At 39.3% G+C, this 21,764-nt stretch overlaps 1 protein-coding gene across 1 annotated transcript in view; it reads left to right on the top strand.

Annotated features, from left to right (window-relative positions):
* The window catches only part of cacna1ba (calcium channel, voltage-dependent, N type, alpha 1B subunit, a), a 150,692-nt gene extending 138,624 nt beyond the window's left edge, over nucleotides 1-12,068 (top strand). Inside the window, exons 50-51 of the mRNA XM_047380421.1 lie at nucleotides 861-1,072; nucleotides 5,996-12,068. Of these exons, the coding sequence (XP_047236377.1) occupies nucleotides 861-1,072; nucleotides 5,996-6,526 (743 nt within the window). The 3' untranslated portion in view covers nucleotides 6,527-12,068. The remainder of the gene's footprint in view (nucleotides 1-860; nucleotides 1,073-5,995) is intronic.
* The last annotated feature ends 9,696 nt before the right edge of the window (nucleotides 12,069-21,764 follow it).

Here is a 21,764-nt window from a genome sequence, read left to right as displayed (position 1 = left end):
AATAATTACATCTCAACATTACGAGACAAACAGGTTGAACCCATATCTATGTTTAATGAATCTAGATTGGTCCAGGCTCAAATTAAATCAATCCAGTTGATTCCAATATTATCCAATCATGCATTCAGATTCAGATCACATGCAGTCTACCATAAGCATGTAGTGACATTGGAGCAGCTCAGTGTGAGCAGCAATCTCCCAGGAATGGCTGCATGCTGAAATGATAAAGCTGACACAGATAAGGATAGACTTAAGTCCAGTCCAATTTGCATCAATTATATCAAATTCTCCTAAAATGTTCCATTTTCCTTATTGCAATAATGTAATTATAATAATACGGATTACCACAAATATTAAAATAGTTTAACCTTACTGACTTTTCTGGCCTGATACATGAGCTGGATATATATAATTATGCACTGAAACACTCAAAACTAAAGCATCGTATGTACTTTGTTATTGTGACAACAACAATATGATCACAGTCATGAAGAATATGATCCAATTATTAAGAGTATGTAAATTCTTCCATTGATCAACTTTTATTGATCTCTTGATCTTCTCCAAAAAGATGAACGAAAATGTATGAAAGATTTGTGAGTGCATGGGCCACTTGTTCCCTTGAAAACAGAAGAAAATCCTTCTTATACTTTGTGGCAGAAATAAGGAACACAATTAAATCATTAAAAGGTGTTGGAAAAAATAAAAAACATTCACCCAATACCACTTGTTTTGACGTTGTTCGTATATTATCCTACATTAAAAAGGTAAAAGATTTAACTCTATAAAAAGTTGTTAAGAAATCAGGACCTATAGGAAACACAACTTGTCAACCTCTAATTTATTCGTCCGATTTAAAGGTGTACCCGAGGAGCCGGCATCTGAACCTGCTGCTTCCCAAGAGCGAACCCAGAAACGTGGGCGCTCCCATGAGAGGAAACACCATCACTCCTCCACAGACAAGCAACGCTACTATTCATGTGACCGCTACTGCAGCCGGGAACACTGCTGTCCCAAATCTGCAACTGCCACCGGCTCCTGCCGGGAGGAGCAGGAAACCAGCAAAAAGCAGGTAGGAGTCCCCAGCTATCAGTGGAGCTGCATGGAGTTTCTTAATGTATTTGAATACGTCAAAGCCATTAGTAACAAAAACTTTGAAATCCATTGATTATCACTACCTATCACTACTCAACATATGGATTATCCCATTGCCTAGCATCTGTTTTATTCCCTCCCATTGTCTTGGCTTACATAAACTGTATTTTCTAATTCACGTTTTCATGAGTTTTTAACAGAAAAGGACATTTTGACAGAAAGTGTCCTTTTAGAGTATGTTTCTGACTTCAGGCACTTTTAATCTTATTGCCATCAAGTCAGCACAGCCGAGATATGCCAGGAGCTTTTATCCATAGTAATAGTAAAAAACAGCCAAAAACTGAAAGTTGTTGCGGCTCAAAGCACTAACTCATTTGACAATTTTTCCATAATTTTACAGTCATAAAATCGCAATAAATTCATTTGGGCTATACGTTGGCTTCTAAAAGTATTCATACCCCTTGAACTTTTCCAACCACAAACATAAATATATTTTATTGGAATTTTATATGAGAGACCAACACAAAGTGGTATACAATTGTGAAGTGGAACGATTTCTATTTTTCTAATTTGAAAAGAACATTGTGCAAAAGTATTCAGCCCCCATGAGTCAATACTTTGTGGAACCACCTTTTGCTGCAATTATAGTTGCAAGTCTTTTAGGTTATGTCTCTACCAGGTTTGCACATCTAGTGACTGAAATGTTTGCCCATTCTTCTTTGCAAAACAGTTCAAGCTCAGATAGATTAGATGGAGAGCGTTTGTAAACAGCAGTTTTCAGATCTTGCCACAGAGAAGCACCCCCAGAGCATGATGCTGCCACCACCATATTTGACAGTGGGGATGGTGTGTTCAGAGTGATGTGCAGTGTTAGCTCTCCGCCACACATAACGTTTTGCATTTTGGCCAAAAAGTTCAATTTTGGTCTCGCCTGACCAAAGAATCTTCTTCCACGTGTTTGCCGTGTCCCCAACATGGCTTCTGGCAAACTGCTGTTGTGATTATGAATATATTATTTAGTATTTAATATTATACTTTTATATTTTATTAAATAATAATTTGGTCTGTTAAGGGTTGTCCTGTAAATACCAGCCCAATAAGGCGGTGGTAATAGGACAAAATTGAAAGGATGAGCCAAGCTCTGACATCATTGAACAGCAAAACTCTGCACACACAGAATAAATTCACACAATTTCTTAAAATACAAGAATTTATTAACTCAAAGTCAAACATATTTCAATCAACAAAGTCTTTACTATGCTAAAACAATCCAACTAAACTACTAAGCAGAATTAAAGAGACTAATGGACTATGTACAATATAAACAAGTTGATTCAAGATGATTGAAAATCTTGACCAAAAGAGTGATGCAACATTACCATGCAATGTTTATGTTTGAGAACCAAGGATTATCTTGAAGAATCTGGAAATGAAGTCAAGTTAGTCCTGGAACCAACTTAGGCAATAATTGGTACACCTACAAACCATTCACAATGCAAGATCAGATAAAACAATATTTTGATTAAACAATATTTTAAATAATGATCTGCTGAATAAAACCAGCCTTCTGGATGACCAATTCTCAACGGTATTTAATTAGCTGCCTTTATTTATTAAAATAATATTTAAAAAAATATTATTATTAAGAAAATATTTAAATAATATTTAAGGAAATATTATTTTGAATAAGAACCAAATCTTTCTGGATCAATGGGGCTTAATGGTGTTTACTTAGTTATCAAGTTTAGTAAAATAATATTTAGGGAAATATTATTTTCTAGATTGAAAACTAACAACCTTTTTGGGTAAATTATCTTTAGCTGACTCGCATGTTCTTAGCTGTTAGCAGTTGGAGCTAACAAAAGAACTTATAGCTTATCATCAGAATCAAACAAACCTTCAAAATAACATTAATAAAAGGGTCCAAATGCATAAGCGTGAACGGCGCGTTATGGCCGATCTTCTGTGTTTAAAATCACCCTTTAAATAAAGTTTGTCTTAACTTAAAAAAAAAAAAAACACAAACACAGAACACACAAACTGAGCACATGTGCTGACAGCTAATCTGCTAGCACTAAGATGGCTGTGTTTCAATACAAACAAAACCAAACTTCATAAAACTAAAATAATGTTTAGATTATTTCATTCTAAGTTACGTCTCTCTGCCCAAACCTAACCTCTTAGGTGAACCGTGCTGAGGAGAAGTTGTCCGGGTGACAAAGTTGAAGAAAGCATCCACAGTGAACAAAGGGTTAACTTGCTGCTAACCTCCGGAGCTGTGCGGTGGGGCAGCTCGTTCTGCCAGGCCGGCTGAACTGCACGTTACCGCTGTAACCACGGTGATGCGCTCGTGTTGTCCTTCCTTCACACCGGGAAAACTGCTCCACTCGGCATTGTAGAGACAGGGTCTCTGCTGGGAACTCTCTGGAACACAGTTTACTTCTGTAGACCTCAGAGAGAAAAGTCAAGCCACGCTTGCACCTTAATTACGCCGTTCATGAATGAATACCGGATACACAAAGAGACATTCATTCCTACTTAACTTAGTGCATATGATCACAAGATCGTATGACACTCTTGGATCCGGTTTGAAGAGTTATGTCTGTTTGCCAGCAAGGAGACATTAGCGCACTGTGTCCCTACGTCCAGTTCCTCTGGGGACCCGCATGGAAGAGGTTAGTCTGTTGCAAAAGCGGGTTTTATTCACACAGTAACGTTACGGGAAGTCCGCTGTTATTCCCTGTTCCTGGCTGTGCTGGAAGTAGGTTAATGTGATTTATTTTGAAAGTTCCAGAAAAGTTCTTACTGGCCTTTCATTTTGTAACGAATGGCTGGGATCCCAACATTGCAAACTGGACTTCTTATGTTTTTCTTATAACAATGGCTTTCTTCTTGCCACTCTTCCATTAAGACCATATTTGTGCAAAGCACGACTAATAGTTGTCCTGTGGACCGATTCCCCCACCTGAGCTGTGGATCTCTGCAGTTCATCCAGAGTCACCATGGGCCTCTTAGCTGCATCTCTGATCAGTGCTCTCCTTGTTCGGCCTGTAAGTTTAGATGGACGACCTTGTCTTGGGAGGTTGGTTACAGTTGGGCCATACTCTTTCCATTTCCAGATGATGGACTGAACAGAGCTCCATGAGATGTTCGAAGCTTGGGAAATCTTTTATAACCTAAGCCTGCTTAAAACTTCTCCACAACTTTATCCCTGACCTGTCTGGTGTGTTCCTGTTAGGGCTTGCGAGATAGGACCCCAGAATGCAGACGAGCAGGCAGCGTGATGGTAAGTGAAAAAAGATTTAATCAACTAAAATTCACTCACAGATGAGGCAGGAAAAAAATAGAAACAATAAACGGGCAGGCAAGACAGGCAAAAGTAGACATGGGCAGAGTGGCAAGATAGCCTTGGCATTAAACACATGAGTATGATCCAGAAGACAAGACATGGTATGAAAAATGTTTCCGCGCTGAATAACTGAACAGGAGTGTATATATGGATAGTAATCCAGCTGGAGCACGGAGACTGATTAGCTCAGAGCAGGTGTACTGGATAAAGATAATTAACAGACAGAACACAACATGACACGGGCAAAACAGAACTTCAAGGATACAAACAAACAGAAATCTAACTAGAAAAACATGAAACCAAAGCATAACCAGAAGCTCAATCCAAATACACAACTAAGCAAAACATGAATAGAAAAACTAAAGCATGACCAGGAAAACAAACAGAAGAACGATTCAAAACCTTAACTGTGAATAAAACCAACAAAAACACCCACAAATCATAACAGTTCCTTGGACTTCATGATGCTGTTTCCTTCAATATTCTCTTAACCAACCACTGAGACCGTCACAGAGCAGCTGTATTTGTACTGAGATTAGATTACACACAGGTGGACTCTATTTAGTCATTAGCAATCATAACAGCAACTTCTGAAGGCAGTAAAGTTCAGCCCTCTTTATTCAGAGTACAGGGGGCTGAACATTTTTGTACACTGCACTTCTCAGTTTTTTATTTGTAAAGAATGTTTTAATGTTGTTCATGTATAATTTCCGTTCCACTTCACAATTGTATACCACTTACTGTTGGTCTTTTACATAAAATTCCAATAAAATATATTTGGTTGTTATGTGACAATATGTGGAAAAGTTCAAGGGGTATAAATTCTTTTACAAGCCACTGTATTGTAGTGATAAGGGAGTCAACCCACCACAGTGTTCTCCTTCAATAAAATCCTAATTCTAAAGAATCAGTATTCCAAATGAATCTTCATGTAAATAAATACATATCTGTTGTTCTTTCAGTTACTTACCTGCCAGATGGTCAGAAAGAGGAGCATGCAGTGCTTTAAACACAACCAAAGATGTTGTGAACCAACCTCATCCTGTTATCTAGAATGGATTCTGTTGATTAATGTATTTCTCAGATTAGACAGACAGTGGGAGATCGGCCTGTGGTTCTTTTTGTTCCACAAGCGCCAAAAGGTCCCAGCAACGTCTGACCTTCAGCTGAATGTGAGGCATGAGGAACGTGTAGATTGTGGATAGAACGAATGATCTGAAAGATGTTATTGTCTGACGTTTTTTGCTTCTTTCTCTTCTGTCTATCTTTAGTACAGCCTCTCATGCCCTTTCACTTCTTTCCCCACTTTCTCTTTTCATCATTGTCTGTCATTCCATACAATTGGTGTTTGTTCTTTCTTTGTGCCTTCTCTGGATTCTCCATTCATATTTGTTTTCTGTCATCTTTTGCATCTCCCACCTTTTGATGTGTTTCTTTTTTTATCTTCACTTGGATGACCCTGTCCTTGTCCTCATGTCATTTCTTTTTCTTTTCCTTCACATTTTGCTCATTGTTCTATCATTTCAAATTGCTTGTTCAATTTTCACCTAGGGCAGTGGTTCGGTTAAAGGCAGCCCAGATGCATCAAGGTCAAGTTCTAGCACACCAAGCCGTGGACGCCGGCAGCTTCCACAGGTCCCACACACTCCACGACCTGGGGTGGCATACAAGACTGCATACTCCTCACAAGTGCACTTTGTATCTAGCCAGGCCTCTCAGAGCCCTGGTCGACTAAGCCGTGGCCTGTCGGAACACAACACTCTCCGTCATAGCGATTCCCACTACTTCCCCTGCCCTGTCCCTCGTATCAGCTCAGAGCCCTTTCTGGGCCATGGCCACAGTGAGGCCCTGGGCAGCCCTTACAGCAGCCTCCAGAACCAGCTGGATGTCTTCCAGGATGTGGCATCACTGTCCCCTACCCCTAGTGCTGAACAGTCACCCCGGACCTCACTGCCTCGAATGATGGGAGCCCTACATCCAACTCTTGGTGTAGACCCTCGTGTGCCTAATGGGTACCACCTAAGTTTAGGGGGCAGCACCAGCGAAGGCACTGGCAGCAGGGCACTGAGGTACAGAAGGTAGTGGGGGATGAATGGTGCTACCACGGCTTTAAAGCAACCTTTCTAATGCATTTTTGAGGCATTGTGATGGGTTTTATCAGCGTTTCTGAAGGCTTTAGTTTACATGCTCACTTTGTGTTCACTCTGTATTCTAAGTCAAAGGGTTAAGGTAAGGGTTCACATGGCATTCTAAAGCAAAATAGAAGACATTTCTCCAATAGAAAATGTCTTCCTCTGGCAGTTGTTGGTTTCTTTTTGACTTCAGTAATTTGTTGACACCTCCATATATAGAGCTTGAAACAAGATTAAAATTGGAGAGCCACTTTCTAATTTCTAATGACACCCCACAACCTGGACAGAAGAAAGAGAGTCTTAGAGTTTTAAATAAGACTTATGCAGACCAGCTGTATTTTTTAATTCAATCTTTACTGTGTCTTATTTACATGTAGCCTTTAGTGAGGAAGCTGTTTTGTTTCTCATTTGTTTCTCATGATGGCTCTTGTGCAATAGTACATAGATTGCTTTGCATTGCTGAGGAAGTGGGTTAGGGCGTGTGTAGCTAACGTTTTGATCAATGTTTTTTTTTTTTTTTTTATTGAAGCTGCATCCACCTGTCCTTCCATAGCGCAGCAATGATTACAGATTTTCTCTTTTCAACAAACTAACATGTACAAATAGTCATCTAGTCCTCCATCTATGTGATTTAGCAACAGACTCTAGTTTGGATGGGTCCACTGGGTTCTGTTTGGTTATGGAGCTGGCACTGTTCACCTGTATTCATGCAAAGTGAACTCTAGCAATTCTGTGAAAGATGTCTCTAGAAAGACAGTTTTAGAATACTAACCACAAAACACCAGCGTGTTGGCCTTTTTTGTACTTTAGTAGCCAAATTCATTCCATTGCTCTGCTTCTTCGCAAACCATCAATGATAGAAGAAATAGCACCTCAAAGCATTTCTTTTCCTTTTCCCAATATGATTTCAAAATTTTGTGAATCAGTGTGTAAGGATATTTAATCAGCTAATTAAGCAAACCATTATAAACAGACCCATTTTTATGACTAGAAATATGTTTGCTCAGCATGCATCTGTTTAGACTGTTTCTGTAGAATAGATCAACCATGTGCATTAGAAGCTCCTAACCAGCAAGCAGTGGAAACACTTCAGCTTTGGTGCATTGGAGTTGCTGGGAAATTAACAGAGGTCGTGGATAAAATGCATAGAGATTCAAAAAACTGACCTGCCAGCACAGATTTTAGCCCATTCTAATTCCTGTTTAAAAACTGCAGCATTGGAAATTATTTTAATTTCTTGACTTCCTGCCAAGAGTGGTTATTCATTTTTTTGTATTGGGAGCTGTGGACTTGTCACAGCAGTTGTATGATAGAGCAATCACTTAAAAAAAAACAATGTTGTTCTAGAGTTGACATTTTAATTGTCTTTGGCATGTTTAGTTAGCATTATAAAAAGAGTGCTCCTAGTGTTTATATCCTAGAGAAAGTGATCTTTAACTTAACTCTGATCTTTCTGCCAACATTTTCAAATCCAAAATGTTGAGCCTTCTTGTTACCTAATGAATATCCTGCTCTCTCCCACTCTCTCATTGCCTGAATGAACCGCAAACAAATCTTGAATTGTTATAGAAAATACAGTTTCTGCTTAAATAGCTTTTTCCACATCTGTTGTTCCTTTGATTTAATTTTTAGATGCTTGACTACACATGACCTAGTTGCACTTAAAATGACACGTTAATTGATTTGAATTTGAGTTGCCAACTACAGGGTCAATCAAACAGAAAAATCTTTGATTACGGTTACAAGTCAGTGTTTTTGTGAATCTCAGCTCATGGTCGATTATTGGAATATGGAACAGCTACAAAACTAATGCTATGTAACAATAAATTCCCTGTTTAATGCAATTCTTCCTCTCTGTAAACTGATTTAAGTAGTCAGCATTAAATCAACATAATACAGCACATTTAAACAATTCCTCAGCAGTGATGCCCTCCTATAACCCTTTTTTCACACCAAAGTGCAGCCTTTAATGAAATATTGTAGCTTATTGGAACTTCCAGAACATGTTTAAAGTATTTGAAGAATGTTAGCATTGCATACTGTTCTAAAGACACCATCATAATATTTAGCTGCAGAGCACTGTTACTTTTCTACCAATGTAAGAGGCACAGTTCTTAAAGCAGTTTTTCACAGCCAACAGAACAACCAGTACACTGTTTCAAACAGTTAGCTACAGTAGAAGTGTGGTTGTTTCAACAGAACAGCATGATCTGAAAGTCATGGGAAGAGGACAGAACAGCAGGTCGGAAGATCAGTTGGAAAACCTCAGACTATAACACTGTAAAACAAGCTGTGTCGCTCCTTAGTTTACAACACCACCATTCCATGATGATGTTTTAGGACATTCCCTCAGTGTCAGTTGAACAGATGAATGCTGGCTCACAGTCAGCACTACCTTTTTTCTCAAATACATGTTTCTAACAGCCTTTACAAAACAATGCATGGTAAACTGACTTAATTGTTTTCTATAAGAGGTTTATTCTGAATGATTTTCTTGTGTTGTATGCATTTGTTTGTATAACATGTAAAAACACTGATGTGTTTTAAGTGAACTGCTTACAGTTTGCCATTGTTTCAGGTCTATTTCTTACAGATTTTCTTTCCTTTGGAATGTTTCAAGACAAAGTGCCTATCCTTTTAGATTTATATACCGTGGAGAATAATGCAACATCAACTGTTTTCTAATGCATCCACATCAGAGTAGACAGTTGATTTATTTTGTATGTAGCTCTGCAGGAAAATATGTTGCAAAGAAAGCCTTATCTGCAAGCAACATTTATACCTACGGTACGCTTGAAAATCATGAATGGAAAAATTACCTTCAAAGTTTTTTTTTTTTTTTTTTTCAATTCACATTAACAATATTGTGAACATTTACTTCTTCATAAAACTATGGATTCTGATGTGAGTAAAATAGTGTGCATGTTTTGAGTGTAGATCCAGTCAAAGACCTGTACTTTTGGTAATGATGTCAGTGTGCCCCCAACAACTTGCCCCCAACAACTCCCGTCTTGTTCACAATGTAAAACCATGTAGGGATCAGCTGACGTCTGATGGGACAGCAGAATGCATGTAAGGACTCAGCATAGAGAATGAACTTGGCTTGCTCTTTTAGTGTGTTCAAGTGTGTAAACTGCTAGGCACAGGTTGCAGTATATATTTTTTGTGATATGTGGAACTTCACTCATTTACATTAATGTCCTCTAGCAAAAAATGAATGTGGTAATATCATGCCAAGGTACTTACAGTCACTGCTTTTTCAATGTTGACTTGTTACAGTAGAATACAACACAATGGCCCTATTAGCTGTGTTCAAATTATTAGTCTTTGTATGATGCATGCTTATGAGTAATATCAGCTACAGTTGAGTCTTAATAACTGATATCAGTTTGATGCAAAGAAAGATGGAAAGACAAAATGAGATGAAGAAGATGAATCCACTGGAAAGTTTGTCTGGAACAGCTGAGCTTTTTCTGGAAAATTTAGATTACAATAAGTATCAGTGGAAGTGTTTCTCAGATTGACTTTTTACAATACTTACAATTTTTTTACTAACATAAATAGGAAAACTTATTTATTGCTTATTGGCTCTGTTTCCAAAATCATGTTTTTTATGTTGGATTGTATAAAGGTGACCCACAAAAAGAAGAACTAAGTAAAAAAAAAAAAAAAGCTAAATTGCTTTTAGCAACTTTAACGAATAAAAAAATGATATGTAAACATATTCACATATATTCACAATTACTCAAGCAGGACAAGGACAGCACAAGTTACATGTCAGTAATGTACAGTATTTCTCTTAACTAACTATGTCACAATGCTAATAAAAACACAGCTGGGTAATGAAGCATAGATTCAGGCTCAGCATCAGAAAGCATGGATCCAGAATAGGCCTCAATGATCCAGATGATCAGCTAGCATTAGGGGATCAGGAAACACTGACAGACCAGCGACTTCCGATAGCTTCACAAATATAATGTAAAGTTGTGCTTTTCCTATGGTTTCCATTGTTTGTCTCTAAAATGCAGTTTTCTCTTAGAAAAATAACCATTATTTTTAGTGTTCTATATTTTACTTTTTACTTATTTGGAATGTTGATGGGCTCCAATTATATGGTGGCAAAATTCGTTTTGGGGGAAAAGCCAAAAGCTGAAACGTTTTGGATCAACAAGTTTAAAGAATCCAGGTAGATCCTTTTAAAAGTAATCTTAAAACATCCTTTTTGGATTTCTGATTATTGTATTTGTCAATCAACATTTGCACAGATAGTTCTGTATCTGTGGCAGTACTTTCTCTAATCGATTGGTATGTGTTATGGAATTTGGACACAGCTAATATGTGCACAACAATAAAACAGCCAGCAGTTTTGATGGACCTAGTCATAAAGATATGCTTTGCTAATGTGGAAATTCTGTTGTTAACTGCTGCAGCCCTCTGTAGAAGTAGCAGACCTTTGGGATTAATAAAGTATTTTTGAATTGAATTGAATATGGCAAAGTTGTGAACCACAATGTGAAAGAATGTGCAGAAAACCGTCAACTGATTTCAAAGAAAGCTCAGTGGGGGATCTGTGCTTCTTTAAGTGTTCATGTTATCTCAAACAACCCCCACAGTTTAGTCAGTGTCTGCTTTCAAATGAATGAAGAAAGTTCTCCAGTCGTCAGCATGTCCTGATGTGTATCCAACATGGAGGTTTGGAGGCCTGCGAGCTGAACCTCAGAACTGTACTCTGCACTGACTTGGACATAATAAGAAGGCTGGTTTACACTCAAAGAAAAAAATTTTATGACCCTTGATTGACAAAGGTTCTTGAAAATAGTTGGCATGTTTATTTACTTTCCATCATGGCTGTGTGCAAGATGGAAGAAATCTGCAATGGCAGACTAAATGGACTGAGGATTCTCTGAAAGACAATTTCTTTGGTGATCTGCAAGGAAAAGGAGGGTAAGGAAGGACAAGCAAAGTAGGGCTATGCAACAAAACAAACTAATTTCTCCATCCAGTCCATTCTGTAGCTTCTGATTCAGGCTTCAGCATGATTGTGACCAAATGTTTTATGAAAATGTAATGGAAAACCATGCAAACAAAAAGACTTGAAATGCATTGAGGAACAAAGTGTAAACAAGAAATATATTATTTGGGACTATAGCAACTTTATACTTTAAACATGTATGCATGCATGCACAATATTTACCCACATTAACTATGTCAAATGGAAATCCCTTAAGGGAGATGTGTTCTGTTTGGAAAATATAACATTGTTTTTTAAACGCAACATGTTTTATGTCTCAGCTATTTTCATATTGTTCTGCTGAAACAGTAATTTCCTGAACTTTGTGACCTTTGTATTGCATCAAAGTGAATGTACCTTTGTCCAAGACGGGTCACGTGGCTTACATCTATTAGATCCAAACTTTGGGGTGGTGCATATCTTTTGTGGTATACATTAGGTTTTTACAAAAATAAATCAAATAAAATACGGATCAAATGTGTACTTGTTCTGACAATTTATATGCATGGAAAAAATCTGTTTCTAGAAACACCACGTATTTATATAATTTTGAGATTTTGTACAATGGGGTATAACAATGCTCATCAATATTTAAATCAGTAAATATATGGGGGTCATCTAATGTCAATAAAATAAGACATTTTCAATTCAGGAGCAGAATTTTCTGTTTTTACGCTCAAATGTGCAGGTTTCCTTTAAAACTCTGCTGTCAAAACCCTGCTGGTATCAAAGTAAGATTTGTAGCCATCTCAAAGCAATGGAGTGGGGATTTTGGGAAATTTTGCTTTTCATAATTTTATGTCTACTGACTAAACTTAAATTCTTCAGTTGTTTCTTCATTGTGCATAAAATCAAGCTTTTTGAAAGAAACTTTTCATTACATTTAATCCAATGGATAAACAATATTGATGACATCTCCTGAGTCCTGTTAAAATGATAATACTAGCAAATACAGACAGTGTGAGTTTAAAAGTAAACAGGTCAGAGGTAACAGGAGCTAACAGATTAAGAAAAAATATGGATTAACCATACAATAAAGAATCAGGAAATCCAGGATGGCACACAAAAGCAAAAAATCTAAAATAAAAGACAGACCAGAAAACAGGAACCAAGACATCAGGAGACATGTTCTGGGAATGAACTAAGATGAAGGGAGACTCTTTTGACAAATATTCAACACGTGAATGACAATCAGCAGCAAAGGCTGTGTCTATGCATGAGTAAAGTTAACTGGACTAACAAAGAAGGAGATGTTAAAAAAATAATGTCAGCCATATTTTGGGTTTTGTATATTTATAATAATAATAATAACAAATTACATGGGTAAGCCGAGGCAGGGACATGGACATGGAGCCAGGTAGCAACAGAGATGTAAACAGAAGGAACCAGTGCAGAACAATGAAAACCAGGAAGCTAATATACTGAGGGAAGTGAAGTATGTGCCAATGAAACAGGGAGACAGGTAATCAGGGGAAACATGACACAGGTGTGGAACAAGCTGCAGGGAGGCTGAGGGGAATGTGTCTAATAAAACTAATGAACAGAGGGAAAACAGGGACAAGAGGAACTGAGCAGAAAACAAGGAAACTAGACTAAATAAAAAAACCAAGGTAAAACAGATCTATAGGAAAACACAAGAATCTATGGAGTAACAACTAACAGAAGTAATCTAATAACTTCTGGCTTTTCCTATGGTTTCCATTGCTTGTCTCTAAAATGCAGTTTTCTCTTAGACACAACATATATTTTAATATTTAAAAATAACCATTATTTTTAGTGTTCTATATTTTACTTTTTACTTATTTGGAATGTTGATGGGCTCCAATTATATGGTGACAAAATTCATTTTGGGGGAAAAGCCAAAAGCTGAAATGTTTTGGATCAACAAGTTTAAAGAATCCAGGTAGATCCTTTTAAAAGTAATCTTAAAACATCCTTTTTGGATTTTTGATTATTGTGGTATTGGTCTATCAACATTTGCACAGATAGTTCTGTATCTGTGGCAGTATTTTTTCTAATTGATTGGTATGTGTTATGGAATTTGGACACAGCTAATATGTGCACAATAAAACAGCCAGCAGTTTTGATGGACCTTAGAGACTAAATGTACATCCTTCAATCAAACGAGGTGTGAAAATTTTGACAGGTGGGCGGGACTTCCGGCGGCTGGGACATCCTAGGGCGGGACTTCCGGTGGCGGGACTTCCTGTGACGTAACCGGATATCATCATTAATCGGATGTTGTCATTAGCCGGATGTTGTCATTAACCGGATGTTGTCATTACAAGGAAGCGAATCTTTCTAATTGTATGTTTTTAGATGTTTTTTACATCTAAAAACAAAACATGTAGTTTATCCACTTTAAAGGTCACTCAGGTTAATGCAGGCACGTCACACAAAATTCTGATAAAAAGAGAGAACCTGACAGAATTGTAAATTCATTTTGTTTTAACACGGGTTATTTAGATGGATGTTTTTACATCTAAAAAACAAGGAAGACAAAAAGTAGATACAGAACCTTTCTTCCTCTGCTCAAATGTTTGAGTAATCTAATCTGCTCCAGCAACTTGTAGAGATGATCTAAAACAGAAACCAATGAACTGAAAAAATAGTTATGAGTGCTCAGTATGCTGTTTCCAAATTAGAAATGGATTCTACAGCTAAAAGACTTTGTTTGTAATCATGAGAGACTTCATTTGGTAAAATGGATGATAATTTTAGTTACCTTAAGCTTTTCTGAGTGGGCTGCCTCCACTTCCTCGCCTGATCCGGGAGGAGCCCGTGAGTGGGCTGCCTCCACTTCCTCGCCTGATCCGGGAGGAGCCCGTGAGTGGGCCGCCTCCACTACCTCGCCTGATCCAGGAGGATCCCGTGGGTGGGCTGCCTCCACAACCAGGTCCGGAACACCTTGTGGTTTTTCTTTGGGGGGTGCTCCTGGCTTTACAGCCTGACACACAGCCTGACACAGTTCCTGGAAGGTCATCCACCCTGCTTGGCCGACCTCCAGATCTCCTGCCTGGGTCCAAGCCTCTGCGGGCCCCGCCTGGGTCCAAGTCTCCGCCATGGTTCTGGCGACATCACAGACCACAGAGGACCTCGCTTCGAGGGTTCGCCTGGCCTCGCCGCCGGCCTCCGAGGACCTCGCTTTGAGGGTTCGCCTGGCCTCGCCACCGGCCTCCGAGGACCTCGCTTCGTGGGTTCGCCTGGCCTCGCCGCCGGCCTCCGAGGACCTCGCTTCGAGGGTTCGCCTGGCCTCGCCACCGGCCTCCGAGGACCTAGCTTCGTGGTTTCGCCTGGCCTCGGCGCCGGCCTCCGGACTGCCTGCATCTCTGTCGCCGCCGGTTTCGTAGACGCCTGCTGCCCTGCCTTTGGCTATTCCATGGCAGGCCTCCTGATCGTCTGCTGCCCTGTTTCTGGCTCATTAGCAGCCAAGTTGTTGGACCCTTGTTTTTTTATGTGCCCCTGGCCTCTGCATCTAGGTTTTTTGTTTTGGACTCAGGTTTCGCCCTCATTGGCTTTATTTTTGTTTTGGACTTTAACAGGTTAGCTTTAGTTACTGTTTACTGTTATTCTAGTCATCTTTTCTCCTGTTCTGCTTGGGTCTGTGTTTCTCCTTATTGGTTTATCTGTTTCACCTGCTCCCTCTGCCTCCCAGCCTCCTTGTGTCACCTGTTCCCTGTTCTTCTGATTACCTGCCCTATTGTTTCATGTCCACCTTTGTCTGTATTTAAGTTTGCCTTCGTCCTTTGTTCCACGCGGTGTCGTTATGTCTTTTCAATGTCCTCATGAGATGTCTTTTGGATTTTGTCCTTGAACTGGATAATCTTGTCACCCTGCACCTCGCCTGCATGTAAGTGGACTCGCTTTAAATTAAAGGAGTTTTCGACCACCTCTCTGCTTTTCTCCGTGCTTGTCTGCCTTTTGGTCCACCACAAAAATAGAACTATGACATCTCCAGCCATTCGATTGGGGCACGCTTCAGGTTTAATGAAAGCAAATGCTCTCTATCCACTTTCACGTGTGAATGTAAAAACATATTCTATCCCTGAAAATTCAAGGGTATGCAACCAAGATAATCTTTTCTTAGGTATCTTTCCCAAGTATGTGGTGATTGCATTACTGGATCATGACGCTTTTACAGGAACACGCAATCTCAATCCGTTTGACTTTAATCATTTTGATATGGAATATTTAGCTTTGTGTAAGGATGGCAGACAAATTCCAGCTAAAGCCTTCCAGCCCAATTTTAACCAAGGTAGTTCAGTGAGAGAGTATTACAACTTGTTTACGGCTACAGGACGACATCTACAAGATCTTCCGCTGAGTATAACACGTCAGGAATTTAATCAAGGATACTCTCTATTCACATTTAATCTTAACCCGGGTGAGGACACAGATGCTCTATCTCCAGTTTCCAGTGGGAATTTAAGACTGGAAATGCGTTTCAGAAACCCGTTGCCATATACCACCACGCTGATCATCTACGCTTGTTATGATTCTATTTTAGAGATTGATTCAAAGAGGCATGTGCTGGTGGATTATTATTAATCTAATCAGACATGAATAATCATGAAATTGAGAGCCTGATGCGTCATCTGCTGGGAGATTTGTTTTGTGGTGTATGGCCGTGTGACCAGCTGCCGCTGCTAGCTGACACATTCCCAGGGCCGGCCTACTTTATTGAGAACACACATCCTTCACACATGCCGGGGGAACACTGGTTAGCCCTGACTCTGGATGAGAATGGTCAGTCCAGTTTTTTTGACTCTTATGGATTCTCTCCGGATTTCGAGTTCTACCCGTCAAGCATCGTAACATTTTTAGAAGACAGATCCTCAAAAATATTGTATCATAATAATCAGCTTCAAAACACTCTGTCCACTGTGTGCGGTCACCATTGCATTTTTTATCTATGTCATAGAGCGTGTGGATTATCAATGCAGCAAGTGTTGTCAAAATACACCGGAGATGTGATTAAGAATGATTTAATGGTATCTAACTTTGTGAAAAAATATCAGAAATGTGTCATTAATCAAAGTTCTACATTTTATACTCACTGAACATGCTCTTTGGAGATGTTTCTGGATTGTTATGGAATTTAAAATGTCTTATTTTTTTTTTTCATTGTTTGTTTTTTCTTATGATTTAATATTTGTGTAATGATATCATATGTTAGTGTGTGAAGTAGAGAACGAAGCTAGACTTGAAAATATAATCAATAAATATTTTATTGAATAAAAGAAATAGGCTACATGTTTCATTTTCTTATAACGGTTTATGGTGAAAATGTAATCCATCGGGGTGGTAATGTCGTCTTACGAAGAGACTTTTTTGACTTCCCATCAGCATTTTTTGGATCTTTCAGCTCGGATCTCGACCAGTGGGGGGAATGAGTTATCTGTCTTCTTCTTCTTTTTCTTCTCTGCTTAACGCTGGGGAGTGTACCCCCATTTTCAATAGATGTACCCTCTGTTTTGAACCGTCTATATTCATCACGAGCATAAGGGTTAATGACTGAAGATATGAGGATGTTTACCTCTGACAAGGTATGTAGAAAGTCTGACCACCCTTGGGGTAGCCATGCTCCAGATTTTGTAAACGGAAGCATGAGATTTTTCAACAAGTCAATCATGTGGGACCCCTTTACAACATTTCCTTTATATACAAATTTACCTCACGAAGTCCAACTCTCACTTCTTTTGGATAATTTCTTCAAAATGTACTCAGCATTTTACGGTTATGCTTCGGTAGGCTTTTCAGTACATCCGTAACAACCTGATCTGTAGGGGCCTCGTCCTGCCCCGGGTTTCTCTTGGGACTGCTCATGCTCATGTTCTCATGCCATGAATAAAGTGCTCTGACAGCAGAGACTATCACCTGATAAAGAGGATTGGAGTGACACCAAACCAGGAAGTGCCTGTCAAGTCATGTTACAACGCCCAGCAAGAAGCTCACTCGGGATCTCTCTCAGTGTTGCCAGAATTGTCACCAATAATGAGAGTGCAGGAAAGTTTAAGAGACGAAGGCCGTACACAGTTTGGAGTACCTTGCTTCTCTCAACAGTGGCTGCATAAAACTGTTCAAATGCTACCCCTCTCAACGGACACTTGTCATGAGGCATGTAACACTTTTTACAGCCGTGGAAAAAACAGCCGTAAAATTCAAACGCAACTTTGACACCGTTAATCTCTGCATACCCATCCACAGAATATGAACCAATTTTCTTTTCACCCATGTTTAATGCATGTTCGATGTCAATTTTTCTGCTGTCTGAAATCCAGCCAAGCCATTGAATGGACGTGCTGGAAAACGTCTTACTACTACGCCTGTAGTCCAGAGGTGAGGGGATGGCCAAGGTTTTAGGAGGAAGGAAATTGATTACAAAAACCTTCATGCAGGCTGATGCTATTGTGACGCGTTTAAGCGGATCCACACTTGTCTCCTTAAAGAACTCATCCCTGAATTTAACACAACCTTGATAAAGAATGTCCACATCATTTTTACAATAACGAAGAGCTTCCTTCTCAAAGTCAAAGACCCCTTTGCTCGCTTCTCTGTACCAGCTGTTAAACACCTGTTGTTCTTGAAGACTCATGCGTTCTACAGCGTAGGAGGATGGAGGAGGAAAAGACCCCACATACTGGAGATGTTGTTCAGAGGAGAATAGGTGGGGAAAAAAAACCTTTGGTCTTATCACTAAAACCTAATGCTTTCGGCATCGCACTAAGCTTCATACACATGAAGGACAGACTATCAATGTATTTTAACCAGTAATCAGGGTCGGTTAAACAGAGAACTTTACTTCCCTGCATGATGAGATGAGGTTTAATGCCTAACTGCAGCATAGCTGTGATAATCAGGTAGCTGTCATATCCACGCGCGTTATGAGCTATTAAGGTAAAGCCTCTGTACATCGGTCTCCTGAAATGGAGAAGTAATTTTTGGGTGCAATTCAATCCATAAGCATGCCATTCCTCACCTTTCAGCGTTTTAACACAGACCAGATAGGGGATGTGTACACCGTTCTCGTCAATGAAGCATTCAAAATCATAAAAAAACTGTTTATCATCTAACTGATTACAGGCTTGGGTGAGGAGTAATGTAAGAGTTAACTGACGGCTAGTAAAGTTTTCCTACCTCAACAGAGGGGACAGTGCTTATGAGTAGCAGTTAAAAAGGTGTTTTTCATGTTTAGAAAATCTGACCTAAAATAACTACATATATGGGCTGCAGATTAAACTGAGCTAAACAGAAGAACAGCGGCTTCCATAAGGTTTAGGTTCTATTATGTTAAAATTTGTAAATAATACAAATTCTGAGCCAAAATGAATGGAATGTGTAATGTTACATGTAATATATTTTATAACTGTCAGTTTTTCTGTGTAGTAGGGTAGATGGGATGGGAAAGGATAACCTGGAAATTATTACGATTTTAGTTAATGAAGGTAGATTACATATGATATGTGGATGGTTTTATGAACAGAGCATTTGCTTGGGACCCCTCAGAGCTGGGAGTGTTTAGATAGGCCAAATATGAGGAAATTGTTTTTCAATATTTCTGTGTTAACAGATAGACACCCGAATGCTGACATAGTCTACTGATAAACACTTTCTTTTGAGCCGCTTCGTCACTTTGATCACTGAGCGGATCCAGGACGGGAGCCTCATCGCTGATCTCTGTAACCATTCCTCTGCCTTAATTAGATTAAATGTGTTGAAAATGTAGTACAGTTTGAGAGTAATTCCTTTAAAAGAAAGTGCTGTAAACGGTGGTGTCAGGCAGAGGGGACTCCGAGGCATCTAACCGCCAACAGGGTGCGGTAGCGTGAACACCACAAACCCATGGTGTATCTAGTGAAAAACTGAGTTACATTTGCCTTAGTTTAGTAACAGCTCTACCACAAGAACTCCAGTAACTTTATTCTAAGCAAAGAGCTTCCACTTTCCCTTTTTAACATTTAAATAAGATACTACAATTGTATATGTAAATTTCAATTACTTTATATGATTAAAGAAGAAAAATAGTACAACTCGGTGCATTCAGTGTAATCAAGTTGGAAAGGAGTCACAGGAAAAATTTACAGTTTGCCAATATCCTCTGATGAACTCAGAAAACAAAATGAATACTTTGAAAGTAAAATGAGCACTTACCTTGAGTTTACTGAGCATGTCAAAAGCAGATTATGTGAACTAGGTCAATCCTATGTCCAACCAAATGCAGATGATAATGTTTAAACCAATGACAATGTTAAAGATGGAATAGGCCCTGAAGACAGTGCTTACAATGTGTGTTCTGTTATATCAAAGTCAAAAACATGCAGTCAAGGATCCTGTATCTCTTCCAGGGCATCATTGGCACGTGTACAAGCCAAGGCTGATGCTGGAGTACGTTGCAGCACTCGAAAAGAAACATCAATTTGAAACACAGGAGAAGCTAAAGATGAAAAAGGAGGACAGATCAAAATGATTAAAACAAGAAAAGAAGCAACTTAAACTAGAGACTGAGCTAGCGACTGCAAATACAAGACTCTGGGTATTGGAAATAAATGTATAATGTGGCTCAAAACATTCTGATGGCATGAACCTCTATTAAGAAAAGCACAGCTCCAACTCTGTTCCAAAACTCAGTCCATGCCTGCAACATCCTTCAGCATGACCGGTTTGGCAGTGGGTCAGTAATGGTGTGGGGTGGCATTTCTTTGGAGGGCCGTACGGTCCTCCATGTGCTCGCCAGAGGTAGTCTGACTGCCATTAGGTACCGAGATGAGATCCTCAGACCCCTTGTGAGACCATATGCTGGTGCGGTTGGCCCTGGGTTCCTCCTAATGCAGGACAATGCTAGACCTCATGTGGCTGGAGTGTGTCAGCAGTTCCTGCAAGATGAAGACATTGAAGCTATGGAATGGCCCGCCCGTTCCTCAGACCTGAATCCAATTGAGCAAATCTGGGACATCATATCTCGCTCCATCCACCAACGTCACGTTGCACCACAGACTGTCCAGGAATTGGCGGATGCTTTAGTCCAGGTCTGGGAGGAGATCCCTCAGGAGACCATCCACCGTCTCATCAGGAGCATGCCCAGGCGTTGTAGGGAGGTCATACAGGCACGTGGAGGTCACACACAATACTGAGCCTCATTTTGACTTGTTTTAAGGACATTACATCAAAGTTGGATCAGCCTGTAATGTGTTTTTCCACTTTAATTTTGTGTGTGACTCCAAATCCAGGCCTCCATTGGTTAATAAATTTGATTTCCATTAATGATTTTTGTGTGATTTTGTTGTCTGCACATTCAACTTTATACAGAACAAAGTATTCAATGAGAATATTTCATTCATTCAGATCTAGGATGTGTTATTTGAGTCTTCCCTTTATTTTTTGGAGCAGTGTATTTGCTCCGGAACAACATATCGATAACATCAGTGCGCCTTACACAATCTCTGAGCAACCACATGTCCGGCCTATACAAAAGCCAGTAATTGAAAGAACTGACATGCCAAAAAGGCATGTGCCCAAATAACTATTCATCAAAGTCAAAACACAAGTACGCAACAGCAGCCAGAAATACAAATGGAGCATCAAACCAGCATTATTGACATTATGCAAAGGCAAAATGGCATCACTATCATATTTGTTCAGCATAATCAGAGCTCTGTCTTGTCACCAAGAAACATACCTGTTTTGATGGCAATCCTCTTCAATACAAGTTTATAAGAGCATTTGAGAATGGCCTGGGGTCCAAAACATCCACCTGGAGTAACTGTTAACATTTTCCAGAACAATACACCAGGTGGCAGCCTAGATATCTTGGTCCCAACATTTCAGAATTGGCTTTCTGAACGTATTGGAAACAAAAAACTACACATGCCAATATGGCTAAAATTAACAGCTGGTCAGCCATTAAAGTGAGACCATTAAATCAATGTGAGCATTTTCCCTGTTTCTAAAGGGATGCTAAAACTTAACAAAATATATTACACAAGTAAAAGAACTAGACTTGCCATGAACAATCCGGAGCAGAATCCTGAAGCAGGCCTATAAAATGAGAGAAAGATGGAGAAATATGGCCTGTGACTTGCAGGAAAAAAATGGGTCAGAGAGCAGTATTTACTGATCCTGTCACTTTTATTAAAGTTGCATCTGATCCATTGTTTGGCAATATCCTGGACATACAACA

Source organism: Girardinichthys multiradiatus, chromosome 12 (assembly GCF_021462225.1).
Source record: "Girardinichthys multiradiatus isolate DD_20200921_A chromosome 12, DD_fGirMul_XY1, whole genome shotgun sequence".
In the NCBI taxonomy this organism is placed as follows: domain Eukaryota; kingdom Metazoa; phylum Chordata; class Actinopteri; order Cyprinodontiformes; family Goodeidae; genus Girardinichthys; species Girardinichthys multiradiatus.
Note: the sequence above shows the minus strand (reverse complement) of the source record. Positions and strands in the feature narration are given on the sequence as shown.